General features: G+C 37.8%; 1 protein-coding gene across 1 annotated transcript; it reads right to left on the bottom strand.

Moving 5' to 3' along the window:
• Positions 1-16,549: 16,549 nt before the first annotated feature.
• LOC117341270 (collectin-11-like) lies at positions 16,550-18,889 on the bottom strand. The gene is made up of 3 exons (XM_033903120.1): positions 18,796-18,889; positions 18,225-18,410; positions 16,550-17,336 (listed from the first exon to the last, which is right to left on the bottom strand). The coding sequence occupies exons 1-3, from the start codon at positions 18,848-18,850 to the stop codon at positions 17,110-17,112; spliced, it is 468 nt and encodes a 155-aa protein (XP_033759011.1). The 5' UTR covers positions 18,851-18,889; the 3' UTR covers positions 16,550-17,109.
• Positions 18,890-19,982: the final 1,093 nt, after the last annotated feature.

The following is a 19,982-nucleotide window of genomic DNA, read 5'->3' as shown; positions in this document are numbered from 1 at the left end:
CAACCTCTATTATATAGCCTCCCATAGTAACAACCTCTATCACACAGCCTCCTACAGTAACAACCTCTATCATACATCCTCTTACAGTAACAACATCTATCATACAAGCTCATACAGTAACAACCTCTATTATACATCCTCCTACAGTAACATCCTCTATTAAACATCCTCCTACAGTAACAACCTCTATCATACATCCTCTTACAGTAACAACCTCTATCATACATCCTCCTACAGTAACAACCTCTATCATATATCCTCCTACAGTAACAACCTCTATCATACATCCTCCTACAGTAACATCCTCTATTAAACATCCTCCTACAGTAACAACCTCTATCATACATCCTCTTACAGTAACAACCTCTATCATATATCCTCCTACAGTAACAACCTCTATCATACATCCTCCTACAGTAACAACCTCTATCATACATCCTCTTACAGTAACAACCTCTATCATACATCCTCCTACAGTAACAACCTCTATCATACATCCTCCCACAGTAACAACCTCTATCATATATCCTCCTACAGTAACAACCTCTATCATACATCCTCCCACAGTAACAACCTCTATCATACATCCTCCCACAGTAACAACCTCTATCATATATCCTCCCACAGTAACAACCTCTATCATACATCCTCTTACAGTAACAACATCTATCATACAAGCTCATACAGTAACAACCTCTATTATACATCCTCCTACAGTAACATCCTCTATTAAACATCCTCCTACAGTAACAACCTCTATCATACATCCTCTTACAGTAACAACCTCTATCATACATCCTCCTACAGTAACAACCTCTATCATATATCCTCCTACAGTAACAACCTCTATCATACATCCTCCTACAGTAACATCCTCTATTAAACATCCTCCTACAGTAACAACCTCTATCATACATCCTCTTACAGTAACAACCTCTATCATATATCCTCCTACAGTAACAACCTCTATCATACATCCTCCTACAGTAACAACCTCTATCATACATCCTCTTACAGTAACAACCTCTATCATACATCCTCCTACAGTAACAACCTCTATCATACATCCTCCCACAGTAACAACCTCTATCATATATCCTCCTACAGTAACAACCTCTATCATACATCCTCCCACAGTAACAACCTCTATCATACATCCTCCCACAGTAACAACCTCTATCATATATCCTCCCACAGTAACAACCTCTATCATACATCCTCCTACAGTAACAACCTCTATCATACATCCTCCTACAGTAACAACCTCTATCATACATCCTCCTACAGTAACATCCTCTATTAAACATCCTCCTACAGTAACAACCTCTATCATACATCCTCCTACAGTAACAACCTCTATCATATATCCTCCCACAGTAACAACCTCTATCATACATCCTCCTACAGTAACAACCTCTATCATACATCCTCCTACAGTAACAACCTCTATCATATATCCTCCCACAGTAACAACCTCTATCATACATCCTCCTACAGTAACAACCTCTATCATACATCCTCCTACAGTAACAACCTCTATCATACATCCTCCTACAGTAACATCCTCTATTAAACATACTCCTACAGTAACAACCTCATATAAATGGACATTTTGCCTGGACAAGGACAGCAGATTGTGTGAGGGTCAGACCCGATCATCTGTTGCCCTTAACCCCAGTCAATAATTGTATACATATTCTTTTTTTCAATCTAATCTGTTTAATTCTCTGGAACTCGTTTGTTGTGTAATGTGCATGATAAAAATAATTCAAACATACTCATCAAGTACAATTAATTTATTTTATACAAATCAACAAATAGAATAATCAACAAGTGGCCCATGGGCCGTAACAGTCTCCTGTGTTTTTAAATATTCAAGTTAATGTAATTGACAGTTTTTGACCCCACCCATCAACCAAGATGGTCAGTCTGGCATAGCATCGTGTTGAACATGTTAACAAAGTTAAAGTGAATTCCAATAAAAAATGAACAAATAATAGTCAAAATTGTGATTTCCCTATATAAACTAAAGCAAAGTTTACCCCCTCCCCAGGGGCAAACGTGAGACCCCTGGGTCATGAAATTCACAATTTTGGTAAAGCACCTTAAGACCCTTCCATGTATGAAGTGAATTTGATTCTGCCTCATTTTGATGTTTAGAATATTTTTTTTTTAGATTTAAGTTCATTTGACCCTTTTTGGCCCGCCCATAAGCCCCTAGGTGGTCAGTAAGTGCCAACATGTGCATACCATTGAGCTGTCATCCAATGCTGATTATGTGAACAAAGTTTGGAATTCTACAAAGTTAGAATGAATTCCTATAGAAATAATAAAAAAAAATAGTCAAAAATGTTTTTTCCCTATATAAACTATAGTAAAGTTTACCTCCTCCTCAGGGGGAAACATGAGACCCCAGGGTAATGAAATTCACAATTTTGGTAAAGGGCATTAAGACCTTAAGGGTATTTGATTCTACCATATCTTGGAGTTGCGAAGAAGATTTTTGAAATTTTAGTCAATTCGACACTTTCTGGCCTCAACCCCTCAGGCCTGACCTTTGGCCATGGAACCTTCCTGCCAAATTTCATTGAATTTGTTCCATGGTTTTTCGAGAAGAAGTTGAAAACGAGAATTGTTTACGGACGCACGACGACGGACAAAAGGCGGAAAGAATAGGTCACTTAAAACTTTGTCTCATGTGACCTAAAAATAAATAATATCACCATATATCACATATTGTCAACAAAAATTAAAGTCACATGCAGTAATTATAACAAACTTATACTTGTTTATCAAATCCATTTGTTCGTTTGCTTGAGTGGAACTGCTAACATATTAACATCTATTAACAGAAGATGCATGTCCTTACTGCTTGCTCCTCATCCAGACCCAGGCAAACTTTATGACTCCCATTTTTCGCATGAGGGACATTGGGCCATCTGATGCTTGGATTTGACGGGGTCCAAACAAAATGGCAGGTCACATCTTCTCGTCTTCTCTTCACGGGATGTCGACGACGAAAGCAGGCACTGAAGGGCATGCTGCCTGTAACTATGGCACTGTCTCACCAGCGTTGGTGGCACATTCTTGAGCACAGCTTCTGTATTCTGAAATACAATTTACATTATTTATTCCGTTAAATACTATAACTTATAGTTGGTAATATAAGGTTTGTAGACACAAGTTAACCACACACACAAGCAATAACCGTAAATTTCAATAATTGTGGCTTGAGATGACTTTCAGTTATCGTTGAAATTGGGGTATCATCAAAATATTAATGTCAATATTTCTTGCCAATGTTAAGGAATTGTCTTTCAATGTTATGAGTATCACTGTAGCACTAATAATAATAGTAATATCTACAAGTCATAAAATACTGACCTACCCCCGTAAAATACTGACCTACCCCCGTAAAATACTGACCTACCCCCATAAAATACTGACCTACCCTCTATAATATATATATCACTATCCATTAAGTAATATCTCCTGTCATAAAATACTGACCTACCCCCATAAAATTCTGACATACCCTCTATAATATACATATCACTATCCATTAAGTAATATCTCCTGTCATAAAATACTGACCTACCCCCATAAAATACTGACCTACCCCCGTAAAATACTTACCTACCCTCTATAATATATATATCACTATCCATTAAGTAATATATCCTGTCATAAAATACTGACCTACCCCCTATAATATACATATCACTACCAATTACGTAATATCTCCTGTCATAAAATACTGACCTACCCCCATAAAATACTGACCTACCCCCTATAATATACATATCACTACCAATTACGTTATATCTCCTGTCATAAAATACTGATCTACACCCCATGAAATACATATCTACTTATAATACCCTTTATAATTACACACCCATCCACTCCCACAAAGTACATGTTTACAACCACCTTATATTTGGTTTCCAGGGATATTTATCCATGATTTTTTTTGTAAAATACTCATATATTCTTTATTGATACATTTGTATACATCAATAAATGATGATTATGTGATTTACATTATCATTGTAACCACATCACATTCATATGTGTCCATCACAATGACATTATAATACTGTATTAGCTTTTTAATCATATGCACCCCCCCCCCCCCCCCCCCCCCCCCCCCCCCGCCCCCCCACACACATAAATCGAAGTTTTCGATGTATCGAACTTTTTTCATGACCCGTTAGCTATGATATTATAGGTAATCGACATCTCATGATTCGAACAAAAAATTAACCTGTACTGACCACTGGACAGGTGTTTTCGTGACCTCTGCGGCAAGATTTCACACAATAGGGATAACGACAGCGTGTGTTGTCACTCCCGGTCATGGGGTGAATTAATAATCAGACCAAATTGATAGATAAAAAGTGTATTTAGAAGCCATGACATTTAATCACTCCGGTAAAACATTTCGGTAGTCGTCTCTGATAATCTCCGCCGCCATTGAAATCAGTGGTCGGTGAGTAAATTTTACGGAACTGTAAAACAACCGGGCCAATTTTAAACACAAACAATTAGCGATGGCTTCACTCATATTCAAAGTGTCACGTTTCAAACTTATACATAAATATCCAAGTAAATCGATTATTTGTCATTCAATCATGCATTCTCCAACCGATCGGCATTCCGTATTTTATATGCACATAACGTAAACGCACGTGTCTTTAGCAGAAAAGCCTAACGACTTACGTAAGTGTGCATTGTACTTTTGTTTTATCTGTTAAACGCGATATAAGTGTTTTGTAACCGATACATATTTTGTTTAATGAATAAAATGCTTAGGTATAATTAATGAAATGAATTTTTATTTTGTTGTGTTTGAGGTATAAATTAACTAAACTTTTCAATGTGAGCCTGACAGGCGACGATCAACACGAAGCCACTGAGGACATGTAACGTTAACAGATATGGTCATTATCAAGAAAACATCGATCTATTGTCAACCATGAATAATTCGAAGTCCCGCGGTTTCGAAGTTTTTCTGTTAGTCCCTTGGACTTCGAAACATCGAAGTTTGACTGTATGTTATTACCACTAAAGTACATTAATATATTTATTTTGTATCCGTTGAATTGGTCGTAATGCATGAAATGTAAATCACAAAATCATCAAATTAATTATACTGATTAAAAATAAAAGGTACTCACCAGTACTCTTTTCGGCCATCGCCTCTTTTTTGGGTCACTCTGTAAGAAGGTTACAACTTCTTCATAAAGATCAACGTCCATGTTGCAGCATTGCTCTATTAAGTGGATATGACGAAAACATTCATACTTGACCAAGCAGTTTCCCGACTTCTAATTGCAAAAACAACATGTAGTTCCCCAGTCTCCATCACTGACCATTTAGTGACAGCCTTCTCATTCACAAGTTGTTACCCAATATTATCAGGGACATATATATATTATTATACGTCCCTGATATTATGTATCAATAATTGTCAACCATTCTGACATGGCAGTGGTAGGGTTTCCAAAATCTAGTACACAGCTTTTTGTTATTTTTTAATTACCTCATTAAAGTAGGGGATGTTATTTAATTGTGCATTTATTTACTGGGAAACAGGATCCATATAGTTATTATAAATACAATGTAATTGATTTCCAAACAGGAATTACTAATGTGATCATGATTGATACAAGTTTGAACACATTCCTGGTAAATTTGCCTGTATAAATGACAATTGCATAATCATGCTTTAGTTTCTTTGGTGTATTACACAATATAAATATCATTGGTAATAATATATATTAAAAAACATTGATTCATTTAAATTGTTATATTGTTATAAAACCTGTTTCAATGAAATAATCAATGATTGATGGAATTCTAAAATTTTACCATCGCTAAAAAATTATTTCACTTCCAAAATTTGTTCAAAAATATGACAATAGAGTTTGCATTGCATAATTAAACATATTGTTCAGTTTTGAATTTAATCACCAGCATTATAAAAACTTTCAAACTTTTGAAAAAAACGGGGCTTTTATCCTTTAGGTCGCTAATAGTACTCTGGAGGGCTTTTGTATATCAAAACTACACTGCTATGAATAAAGTTTTAACTGTAATTAAAACCTCCATAAAGCACTCATCTACCCTCATAAAACTCAGTTTTTGTGTGAATGCAGTATATTCAAAGCAATGATATGTTTATAAAAGTAAACTTTTAGTGTATAACCTTAATTCATTTCACTTCTACAGTATTTCATAACTATAACCTAAGGCTTTAATTTTTTTTCTTCAGTAAAATATCACACCTATACATGCATTTGTGCTGGTCACCTGACTGTGTCACACCTGTACTGTCATAGCTATAATTAGCCCCTGGGGTCCCACAACACATATATGACATTCTGTGTATTACCTGGGCTAACATGTGGAAACAATGAATTACAGATAAGATGATTTAGTAATGTTTTAAATTTTGTATTTATGTAAACTGTTTAACTACAGTTAGGGGGGGGGGGGGGGGTCTATATTTTTTGGGGGGGGGGGGGGGGGGGGGGGGGGGGGGGGGGGCAATATTTTATGCATAAAATGCTGACCCGGGTCGGTATGTCATGGGGATCAGAATTTTATAGGACATCGGCGACCAAACCTTGTTTCAAATGAGGTGGATATTTAACAAGGGGATACCCAAACCTGGGTTGTGAGTTGTGAGGGTAAAAGACTTTAAAAGGAAGCGAAGAGTGTAGCTTAACTGGACCAGGTCAATCAACAGACTTTTGGTATACCTATGCACAATTAGTTACCTCTCACAGCATACTTTCAATTCGCCTTCACGGGCTAAATGTATTCAAAAACAATACATACAATTTAAAAAGCTTGTATGAACACATCATTAGTTCAAGGTTATTCATAACAGGTAAGTCAATGGCTAGCCATGATTTATATTAATATATCAATTTACATAAAAGAATGAAGGTCGTTTTTACCTCATTATAACATAGGCCACGTACAGCGATAATCTGAGCTAAAATACATGTAAATATCACGTGACATATCATGATTCACGCAGTATTAATATAAATCGCCATGGTTCATTGGTGCGCTGTGCCTTGTGATGTAATTAATTAATACCGTATGAAATAAAGTAATATTGACAATAGGAAAACTCTCTATATGGTATGTCTTCTCGACCTGCAGTTTGTTGTCATTTTATTTTGAACGGATGCGAAATTATGCGTTGGTTTAACTATATTTTTTTGACCAAAGTGAACATTTCTTATCTTTTAACTGATCGTTTTATATTAAAGATACGTTTAATGTTGAATAGCTTTCAGATATGATCAAGTGAAACTAAATGGTAGTAAGAAACACAACAAAACAAAACGAGATATCTAGGTGATTCGATTATATGAGCTTGATTACTTCTTGTAAATATTCATATTTATATCATAAATAGTTTGTTTTTAGAGGTTTAACGTCCTCAACAGCCAGGGTCATATCAGGACAGGTGTCAATAAGACATCTATAGAATAAATTAAAGCACAGGAAGACTAGCGAGGGACGAAAGTATTGAAGTTCCCAAGTGTTGCTATAGGGACAGCAGATATATTTTGGTGTCCTCAATGCTCCCTAAATAACATGTTTAGTCAGTCTAATTAATGCTTAAGTTTCTAGGAATAAGATTTTAGTTGTTGTTTGTACACAAAATAAAACAAGGAGCCGCAAAGCTTGGTATTATCCCCAGCGCCCCGCAGTTGGTATGAAAACCCAAATACATGTATATATCAAGCTCAAAGTAAGAGTTATTAAAGTATAACTTTAAATGTATGTATTTGAGTTTGGCATCGTCCTGGAATAAAATAAAAACAATGAAATAACACAGAATTGATGCAATATATACAAAATGATGATGATATTTATGTAGCAAAACAGGAAATTTAATAATCACTTTTTATGACCAAAGATAGTCCATGTATAATGTTGATATACAATAGTTATCTGATTTTTTTAGAGGTATATAATCAATTCTGAATTCTGATAGGCAGTTGTTGACACAACAAATGCTCTAATACCTAAATATGTACATTGTATAATTTGTATCTCATATGTTGATAAGTACGACATAAACGCAGTTGTCCAAATTCACAAGTATCAATATGTGAGTATTGTAAAACTGGGAAAAAAATGACAGCAGGTGACTGACATCCTGGATAACACTTCTTGGAGTATTTGGAGAAACAAAGGAAAGAGTAATTTGGTATTTTTGACTAAGTTTCCATGGTGACAGACAAAATACCGAAAATGGAAGGTCCGCAATAGCAAAATGCACAACTAGGGCACTATTCTGATATCTACAGAAAGTTTCAAGGAGCTGTGTTGAACGGTTTTGGAGTTATAGCCCGGAAACAAAGGGAAACAGTAATTTGGTATTTTTGATTAAGTCTCAAAAGTTGACAGAAAAAAATACTGAAAATGGAAGGTCCGCAATAGCAAAAGGCACAACTAAGGCACTAGTCTGATATATACAGAAAGTTTCAAGGAGCTGCGTTGAACGGTTATGGAATTATAGCCCGGAAACAAAAGGAAACAGTAATTTGGTATTTTTGACTAAGTTTCCATGGCGACAGAAAAAATACCGAAAATGGAAGGTCCGCAATAGCAAAAGGCACAACTACAGCACTAGTCTGATATATACAGAAAGTTTCAAGGAGCTGCGTTGAACGGTTATGGAATTATAGCCCGGAAAAGAATCTCGGACGGACGCACGGACGGACCGAGCCCAATTTAATATCCCCCGCAAACGCGCTCTGTCAAAAATGATAGGTTATCGGGAAAGTCCCCTCAAGAGCTGCAAATAGCCAGATGATTGATATGTATTTATGTTATAGATTTAAGGCTTGTAATAAAAAACTCAGTTTTTGACATCAATCTTTTTATTTTGAAAACGGTCACCTTCAGGACGAATATACCTATATGTGCCATACCTTTTGACATTTACTGATCATAAATGCACATATTTAGCTCTTATATTGAATTCCTGACTGCACGTATTTGGTTTGGTTTATTTTGTTTAACGTCCTATTAACAGCTAAGGTCATTTAAGGACGGCCTCCCGTGCGTGCGATGCATGCGTGTGGTGAGTGCGTATGTGAGTTTTGGGAGGCTGCGGTATGTTCGTGTTAAGTCTCCTTGTGATAGGCCGATTTATAGTGCTACCTCACTGAAGCATACTGCCGAAGACACCCAGCAGCACACCCCACCTGGTCACATTATACTGACAACGGGCGAACCAGTCGTCCCACTCCAAGTATGCTGAGCGCTAAGCAGGAGTAGGAACTACCATTTTTAAAGACTTTGGTATGTCTCGGCCAGGGAACAGAACCCAAAGCCTTCCTCACAGGGGCGAACGCTCAACTAAAGGCCAAAAGTGAGGCATTGTCAAGGGAGACATTAGGAAGAAGACAGTTGTTTAGAAAGAGAAAAGATAAGATCCCAAATTTAGTCGCCTCTTACGATCATGCAATGGGGGCAGCAGGTACAATTCTTACGCCCTACCTTCAGGGTACAATAATTGCACGTAACGCATAGACATTCGATGTTTCTGAAAATTACTTTAAAGCACTTTTTACATTGTTAAATGACGATTTTCATCGATAAGCTATTTTACCTCGACTGTAATGGTGAAATCCAGCTTGACGTGTCGTTTCACTAACAGCAAGTACAGGACTTTTGTTTAGGCGACAGACTTGGGTCACGAAATTGTAAAACAATGACCAACAGTTTTCCTTGATCAGACACAGAGCTGCACACCCTGAGCCAGCGAGTTGATTTGTGTGGACAGAAATTCCGTGAAGTGTCTCTATTCTGTCCTGTAGTCTCGTCACGTACGTAAAATCCTCTATATTGATGACGGCACTAGCCACCACGCCCATCATCACTGTAAATAGAAAAGTTCGTGCATGTATGACTAAACTAATGAACAATCATCGAAGGTTGTTATATAAAAATATATTTCTTGCTCTTCGAATGAAATGAATAAAGAGAAAAGGACTTAATGCCAATACATTGATAACCTGTGACGAGGGATTCTAGTTTTATCAAAAACAAAACATACCCGTAACAAGATAAACTGTTTTATTAGAGAAAACCTACCTGTAACGAGATACGCATCGTTTTATTACCTATACCGAGATCAACGCGGTTTTATAAAAAAGAAAACCTACCTGTAACGAGATAAACAACAGTTTTATCAAAAAGAATACATGCCCGTAACGAGATAAACAACAGTTTAATCAAAGAGAAAACCTACCTGTAACGAGATAAACAACAGTTTAATCAAAGAGAAAACTTACCTGTAACGAGATCAACAACAGTTTAATCAAAGAGAAAACTTACCTGTAACGAGATAAACAACAGTTTAATCAAAGAGAAAACTTACCTGTAACGAGATAAACAACAGTTTAATCAAAGAGATAACTTACCTGTAACGAGATAAACAACAGTTTAATCAAAGAGAAAACTTACCTGTAACGAGATAAACAACAGTTTAATCAAAGAGAAAACTTACCTGTAACGAGATAAACAACAGTTTAATCAAAGAGAAAACCTACCGATAACGAGATCAACAACAGTTTAATCAAAGAGAAAACCTACCGATAACGAGATAAACAACAGTTTAATCAAAGAGAAAACCTACCTGTAACGAGATAAACAACAGTTTAATCAAAGAGAAAACCTACCTGTAACGAGATAAACAACAGTTTAATCAAAGAGAAAACCTACCTGTAACGAGATAAACAACAGTTTAATCAAAGAGAAAACTCACCGGTAACGAGATAAACAACAGTTTAATCAAAGAGAAAACCTACCTGTAACGAGATAAACAACAGTTTAATCAAAGAGAAAACTCACCGGTAACGAGATAAACAAATGTATATTTCTTTTTTCTCATCATGTTGATCGTCCCGTTAATTAAGCAAAAGTGAAATAATAGGTCGATGACTTCGTTACATTTAGTCACAAGTCTTCAGGGAGTGGAAACAAAATCATTGATCGATAAAGCAGGACAGAAGCAATGAAGGTTTGTTAATTACTCAATAAAAAAAACAATAATGTATTCCATTATTTATTATTCGGTATTAATTACTAGTCTGGTTTTACGTTCTATTTTAGGAGTGGGTAACCGTTACATACTACATATCATATCTACTGACAGCTTCCCTGCAGGTAGTGCGTAAGAACTGTATCTACTGCCTCACTATCGATTGCATGAAGACGTAACTAAATGGGAAATCATCTTTTCTCTACTTTCTGAACAACTTTTTTTCTTCCTAATGTCTCCCTTGACGATGCCTCACTTTTGGCCTTTAGTTGAGCGTTCGCCCCTGTGAGGACGCCTTTGGGTTCTGTCCCCTGGCCGAGATATATCGTCTTTTTACCTGGTAGTTAGGCCCTAGATGATTAAGTAGTTTCGAAACCAGTAAGGCAAGCTCCACGTTTATGAGTGGATATAGTAGGAGGGAGGGTGCGATGACAGCGTTTTGTATAAACAGGTAGCACGATCTAACGTGCGGCAAGCAGGTTTACGCCGTCTCTAGACGTACAGGGTATGACTTGTTTTACACTGTCTCTAGACGTAGAGGGTATGACTGGTTTTACACCGTCTCTAGACGTAGAGGGTATGACTGGTTTTACACCGTCTCTAGACGTAGAGGATATGGCTGGTTTTACACCGTCTCTAGACGTAGAGGGTATGGCTGGTTTTACACCGTCTCTAGACGTAGAGGGTATGGCTGGTTTTACACCGTCTCTAGACGTAGAGGGTATGGCTGGTTTTACACCGTCTCTAGACGTAGAGGGTATGACTGGTTTTACACCGTCTCTAGACGTAGAGGGTATGACTGGTTTTACTCCGTCTCTAGACGTAGAGGGTATGACTGGTTTTACACTGTCTCTAGACGTAGAGGGTATGACTGGTTTTACTCCGTCTCTAGACGTAGAGGGTATGATTGGGTTTGCTCCGTCTCTAGACGTAGAGGGTATGACTTATTTTACACCGTCTCTAGACGTACAGGGTATGACTGGTTTTACTCCGTCTCTAGACTTAGAGAGTATGACTGGTTTTACTCCGTCTCTAAACGTAGAGAGTATGACTGGTTTTACACCCGTCTCTAGACGTAGAGAGTATGACTTGTTTTATACCGTCTCTAGACGTAGAGGGCATGACTTGTTTTACTCCGTCTCTAGACGTAGAGGGTGTGACTGGGTTTACACCGTCTATAGAGACGTAGAGGGTATGACTGGTTTTACACCGTCTCTAGACGTAGAGGGTATGACTGGTTTTACACCGTCTCTAGACGTAGAGGGTATGACTGTCTCTAGACGTAGAGGGTATGACTGGTTTTACTCCGTCTCTAGACGTAGAGGGTATAACTGGTTTTACACCGTCTATAGAGACGTAGAGGGTATGACTGGTTTTACACCGTCTATAGAGACGTAGAGGGTATGACTTGTTTTACTCCGTCTCTAGACGTAGAGGGTATGACTGGTTTTACACCGTCTCTAGACGTAGAGGGTATGACTTGTTTTACTCCGTCTCTAGACGTAGAGAGTGTGACTTGTTTTACACCGTCTCTAGACGTAGAGGGTATGACTGTCTCTAGACGTAGAGGGTATGACTGGTTTTACTCCGTCTCTAGACGTAGAGGGTATGACTGGTTTTACTCCGTCTATAGACGTAGAGGGTATGACTTGTTTTACTCCGTCTCTAGACGTAGAGGGTATGACTGGTTTTACTCCGTCTCTAGACGTAGAGGGTATGACTGGTTTTACTCCGTCTCTAGACGTAGAGGGTATGACTGGTTTTACACCGTCTCTAGACGTAGAGGGTATGACTGGTTTTACTCGGTCTCTAAACGTAGAGGGTATGGCTGGTTTTACTCCGTCTCTAGACGTAGAGGGTATGGCTGGTTTTACTCCGTCTCTAGACGTAGAGAGTATGACTGGTTTTACACCGTCTCTAGACGTAGAGAGTATGGCTGGTTTTACACCGTCTCTAGACGTAGAGAGTATGACTGGTTTTACTCCGTCTCTAGACGTAGAGAGTATGGCTGGTTTTACACCGTCTCTAGACGTAGAGAGTATGACTGGTTTTACACCGTCTCTAGACGTAGAGAGTATGGCTGGTTTTACACCGTCTCTAGACGTAGAGAGTATGCTGTTAAACAATATTTCTACAACCAATCAGAATGCTTGTTCATATTTACCGCGACTGACACAACATGGCTACTCAAGGGGAAAATGTGCTATCAGTATGCATAAAAATTCCCGGGGCCGTCGATAGGGTGCTCGTATACATAAAGTAAGTGTATGTAATAGTTGTATTCGGTGATCTGATGAAGCGTACCTCTTGATTAACCCGTGGACTTCGTATTTAAAGCTATGTCCAATAGAGTCAAAGTGTGGTGACCCCGATACGTCAACTTGTCCGACTAAACAAAATCGAGGGGATTTTGAAGTTTCACGCCCGATTTCGTAAACTAATATCGAGAAATCGACAACATGTTATGGCTTATTTTAAAGATTGACCATTTCTCTTCAATTTAAGTCCTACTTCGAAAAAATCCACCCAATACAACGGAAGCTACGGTACTTAGAAATAAATACATCAGATTTCAAGCATGGGGGAGTTCAGAACCTTTCTCGTTTATATGTACTCTATATGTTATTATTTTATAAAACGAGTCAGGCACCTGTGACTTAACTGGACATATCTGCCCTGCAGGTAGACTGTAAGAATTGTACCTGCTGTCCCTAAGCATTTATCATAAGAGGCGACTAAATTTGGGATCTTATATTCTCTTTTTTCTTTTTTCTAAACAACTTAATGTCTCCATTGACACTACGTCACCTTTGTCCTTTAGATGGGCGTTCGCCCCTGTGATCAAGGCTTTGGGTTATGTTCACTTTCCGAGTCTTGTGGGAGTTGGACGACTGGGTGTCTTCGGCAGTATGCTTCAGTGACATAGCACTAGCTGGTTGCCCTTCATCCAATAGAAAATATATTTTAAGAATAATAGTAAAAAATACTTACAGCCATTTATGTATCATGTAATATGCTGATGATGTATGAGACAACTGCTCTGTGTATTTGAAAAAAAAACTTGAACCAGTACAATCAGAAGATGCGAGAATAACTGGACTGGATAGAGGACTTTCTCAGGAAATATTATATGATTTGGTTTAGTTTGTTTTATTTCGTTTAACGTCCTATTAACAGCTAAGGTCATTTAAGGACGGCCTCCCGTGCGTGCAACATGCATGCGTGTGATGAGTGCGTATGTGTGTTTTTGGAGGCTGCGGTATGTTCGTGTTAAGTCTCATTGTAGTAGACCGGAACTTTTGCCGATTTATAGTGCTACCTCACTGAAGCATACTGCCGAAGACACCCAGCAGGACACCCGTACCGGTCACATTATACTGATAACGGGCAAACCAGTCGTCCCACTCCTAATATGCTGAGCGCTAAGCAGGAGTAGGAACTACCATTTTTAAAGACTCATGTATGTCTCGGCTAGGGGACAGAACCCAAAGCCTTCCTCACAGCGGCGAACGCTCAACTCAAGGCCAAAAGTGAGGCGTTGTCAAGGGAGACATTAGGAAGAAGAAGGCCTAGGTCTAGGTTGGGTTCCGTTGGATCAAAAAGGAAAACAACACAGATTAGTGATGATATACATTTCATCATTGTACGTAGAATTAAAGATGATCAAACTCCAAATGACACCAAAGAAATTATTGTGCCACATTTGCATGACCAACCTCTAGGTAGATATCCTCATGGTTCAGTTAGATATCTAAGCATTAAACTGTCTTTTGATGGATTATATGGTCTATATAGATGCCAGAGCTTTGCAGACAATCTTCATAATGCGCGCTATTATAAAATGATTGTCTGCAAAGCTCTGGCATCTATATAGACCATATAATCCATAAAAAGACAGTTTAATGCTTATATTTACGTTTTCTATATTAGTTTCTTTTCGATTTCAACTTTAATTTTCATTATAATTTGAAATCTGACTTTTACCGACGTTTCCACTGTCAGAGGTCAACAAATTGAACAGCCTATTATGATTCACGTGCTGATTGGCAAATTTTTGTTTTAAAAATAGTGCGTGGAAATCATTAAAAAAATACTGAAAACATCATCAGATATTTTAATAACAATATCAATAATATTGGTAGTCAGTGTTTCAGAATATACGGATGAATTATTCTAAATTTACCATCCGGAACAATTATGCGGATGGAAATTTCACCCGTCACCACGCGCACGCAACGGCTGACAGCATTGACAGAGTTTAGCTATGAAAGTTGAATGTGGGAGAAAGTGGAATTCGCCAAAAAACCAGATGTAAACATGTTCTTTGATTGCATGGAAACCTGATTACAGTTTATAGTAGCTACAACAGCACCGGTGTCAGGGATACGACCAATGAGAGAAGTGACAGTGGCCGAGGGAGTTAGACGAGCTTCAGCGACAACGTTGCTTGTGACGGGTACCATGGCTGTTTCAAGTTTAGGATGCGTTAGACACGATAATGCACCACTTGATGCTTTCTTTTGTGAAGAAGAAACTGTTCTATTGTACGACCGGAGAGAAGCTTCGTTCTTATGATTTGACATAAACATGATGTGTCGGGTTTCAAAATTTTTGTCATTCAAACACTGGATGGCGGTGGCGCGCAAACAATGTGGTGTGTACTGATTTTCCACTCTGGCCCCGGAACAAATATCTGTCAACATATGTGTTTATTAAATCTTGTTTTATTTCCATTTTCGTGATTGTTAACCATTCTTACCTTTATTTTCGTTTTACATTTTAAGATTTGTTTTCTGGTCTCGTACTCTATCCGATAGCATGATGAGCAATGATAAGATGCCATTTGTTTACATTGGTTGCAAGTAGTTCCGGGGGATCCCATCCGTAAATCCGGTCGCGTATGAATAACACCCGAATGCACGATTTGGGTGTCAGTTATGCATAGAATGGTGTCACGCTTTGGGTGTCAGTTATACTCTCATAGACTGCAAATTTGTTTAGTTTGTTTATATCATGGCTTTGCCATCCAAATGTAAATATTGGATCCTAAACTTTGTCGAACTGTCAGCTTCTTTACTAGTTTCTTACCGTCAATATTTAATGAATTTAATCATATTAGATATCAGGTATATTAAATGTTCACTCTATTTGTTAATTAGAAAAGAAGAAAATTTCCAGTCTAATTCTCAAATAAAAGGACTTCAGATATATTCAAGTTATGTCCAGTAGGCAATGGTCGTAGTACTTTATATTCCGACCTCCACAACGATCCCCTGGCAGGTTCTGCATTATCTGGTTTTGGACACGAAATAGCGTCACATTTTCCCTTTAAAATGTTTAAACTTTACGGATATCCGTGTCACATTATACCTATATGGCATGCATGAAATTCACAACCATCTTTTGGTAGATGCTATCCTTAATTGAAGTGAACATTGTTATAAACATATATATATAAAAAAATCTTATTCTCGCCATTTCCAATTATGTTAAGATCATCTTAAGTACTATATATGTAAGACGGCGTTGGAAGTTTCATTTTCGCATATTCTCTCTTTAAATAGTTATTACACGCACGAACGAACGCACGCATACAAATTATTCAATTTTACAAAAGGTAATTAATCTGATGTTGAGTTTTGAGGAAACTAAAACACACCCACTACTTTTAAATAGTCTGTTTAACCTAAATGATTTCTGTACATATACATACCTTTGTATTTCTTTATAAAACAAATATTTTGTAGTTATCAATGTTTAAAGTTAAAAGTATGCAGTCTGTATAGGAGTTGTCTTCCTTGCACTTCACTGTAATCTAATGATGCGAGATGTTACATGTGAAATATATTTTGCCTTGTACCGCTGCGTTGTTGTTTTTGAGAAGACTTGAATAGATTCTGCTGATACCAATCCTTTTGCCGTAATTGTTTGTCAATAAAATTTTTGAAGTTGTTCCGCTACATTGATAGGAAAGGAACAGGAAGCTGACATTAAAGAAACACTCTCTCATGTAATCAACATAATTTTTATAGTTCTATTTCACACATATAGTGTGCCACATTGCCACAGGGCAAATCATCCCACTGTTTAGCATCGGACCATACGGCGACACAGTCTACACTGTCTTTCGTTGAAGCCAATGGTTCACCCGGTTGCCAGTAGTGAGGGAGCGGGACCGGACTGTTGTCAGTGAAAAGTAATACGCCTTCCTCGATCCTATCTGTGATGTCCATCCACACGTGCACTTCTCTACCTGGTGAAAATCAAAAGGTTTTGGTTTAGATTTCTTATGTTTGTTTGTTTGTTTAATGCCCAAGGAACAGCTAGATTAATTGCAGGCCGTTCATAAATGATAGGAGCACAACTAAATTCGGGATCTTTTTCTTCTCTTCTTTTTGAACAAATTCTTTTCTTCCTAGTGTCTCCTTGACACTGCCTCACTTTTTGCCTTTAGTTGATCGTTTGCCTTTCAACTGTCAGGAAGGATTTAAGTCCTTCCCCCTGGCCGGGACATACCATAGTCTATAGAGATGATAGTTGCTACTCCTACGTAACGCTCAGCATTTTAACGAGTGGGACGACTGCTTCACCCGATGTCAGTATAATGTGACCAGTTGTGGTTTACTGTTGGGTGTGTCCGACAGTATGCTTCGATGAGACAGCACTGTGAAGTCGGTAGTAATTCAGCGTTATCACAAGGATACGAACATTAATATATGGCCTCATAGAGCACACGTACTTATCACGCGAATGCGTCTGACACAAGGGGGATACTGTTATGTAATTCACCATAGCTGTTGAAAGGACGTAAAAGAATGCCAAACCAAACTAGATGTAAATTTTAACCACTTATGCTATCCTCATACATACATTGTTAGGGTCTACATGTTTATACTACTAGCTAGTCGTATTAGAAGCAACATATACAATCAGATTATAGTCAACATCATTCATGTTACATCTGTCCCTTCTATGAATACAAAGATAACCAGTTCCTCGTCGTACCCTTTACCTTTATCTATTTACAGAATCTCTGGGTTTTGTTTTAGCGTTTTATACCAATCTTGCGTTAAAACAATCTACGATGTTATAATTACAACTTAGATTAAAATATTTCTATAGAAGGCAATTTCATTCTTACTTTTTACAAAGCAATATTCTTTAAGGCAGTTCCAGCGGACAGTAGTTCGTGGTCTGGCGAGATGGCCGCCGTCACCCTCACAGCTTCCTTTTGCTACATCAAATTTCACCTTGTTTCCGACAAACTTGAGAACAGACTCTGTGGTACAAACTTCTGTATAACCCAATGCTACGTATGGTGACAAGTCTGAAAAAATGAACCTTATAAATCAATGTTAGACATATGATATTTCAAAGACACAGTAGTAAATGTGTTACATAACCTTACAAGTGTCAGTGTCCTTAGTTATTAAATGGTAAACAGAATCAGCCAATTAAACAAAACAGTCCCTTTCATCCGTGATACTATGACCAAATCCTGTCAGGATAAAAAATACGCATTTCTCACCAAATGAGTCCGGTCCCCCCAACCTGTGCATTTTTACGAAAATTGGTTCCTTCCCCAAAGGATACTTCAAACAAAATTTGTTAAACATCTATCGGCTCAGTCGTTTGACAGACAGATAACCGACATTGTGCCATGACATAAGCTCAGCGATCCTTCAGACCAGGTAACCTAGAACCAGACTTACCTAAGCAGACGACAGTGGCAGAATTCCACTTTAGCGTCCCAAGGTCACAGGTCATCACCCTATTTCCGCTGATGTAGATGGCGTTTGCGATGCAGGCGAACGTGACAGCGGGAGTTCCATTTACGAAGGAAAATATCCGCGTGGTATAAGCAATAGTCGGAATAACACCTCCACAGTACTCTGAAATTAAAATTAGATTATTGTTATAGGGAAAAGTTTGAGAACTTGGAATATCCCATTCACTGTATTCTGGAATTGAAGAGAGAGTTATATGTAATAGCTTGAATATCGACTGCATTTGACGAGACATAATGTTCCAGCCAAATTTCTATGCCGTCAAACTTGTGACCTTCACTTTTGAGGTTGACATTTTCTCTTCCGGTTTGGTTTGGTTTATTTTGTTTAACGTCCTATTTAGACCTAAGGTCATTTAAGGATGGCCTCATGTGCGTGCGACATGCATGCGTTTGGTGAGCATCAAACTTGTGACCTTCACTTTTGAGGTTGACATTTTCATCAGACGATTGAATACCCTATCTCCATTAAAGGACTAGGGTTTCCCGTTTGATGTAACATATATTTCACGAGTATAACAGAATATCGATATTTTCACGAGTGCGAAGCACGGGAGTACAATATCGAAATATTCTGTCATACGAGTGAAATACATGTTATATTAAACGGGAAACCAGTCAATTTTCTTTTTATTGCATTTCATTATCTTAAAAACAATATTAAAAATATCGGAAAATTAATAGTTTAAAAAAAATGCGGGAATCAGTAATGACGTCATCACTTTGTGACGTTACTCCACGTCAACTTTACGGCGCCACTTTGAAACGACTTATCAACACAATAGGGTCTGTAAGTCTCGTCTTGAGTGACGCTTATTTCCGGGTACCAAACACAGTTTATGTTAGTAGTCTCACAGAAGAAAAATTGTCGTTAACATATAAAAGTCAACGAAATACACATTTTCAAAATGAGTCTTGAATACTTTATCAACTGGCAATTTTGTGTTTTTGATACAGATGCTATTTTTCAAATTATTGCGATTTTCAGTTTTCCCATATTAACGTTATGGCAAAGTACCCGGAAGTAGTATTATCTCGCAAAATCTTGGGACTTAAATGGCGAGACTTACAGACCCTATTCAATCGTTTTCTGCTGTTACAGGAAAATCTGTG

This window comes from Pecten maximus, chromosome 13, assembly GCF_902652985.1.
Source record: "Pecten maximus chromosome 13, xPecMax1.1, whole genome shotgun sequence".
Classification (NCBI taxonomy): domain Eukaryota; kingdom Metazoa; phylum Mollusca; class Bivalvia; order Pectinida; family Pectinidae; genus Pecten; species Pecten maximus.
Note: the sequence above shows the minus strand (reverse complement) of the source record. Positions and strands in the feature narration are given on the sequence as shown.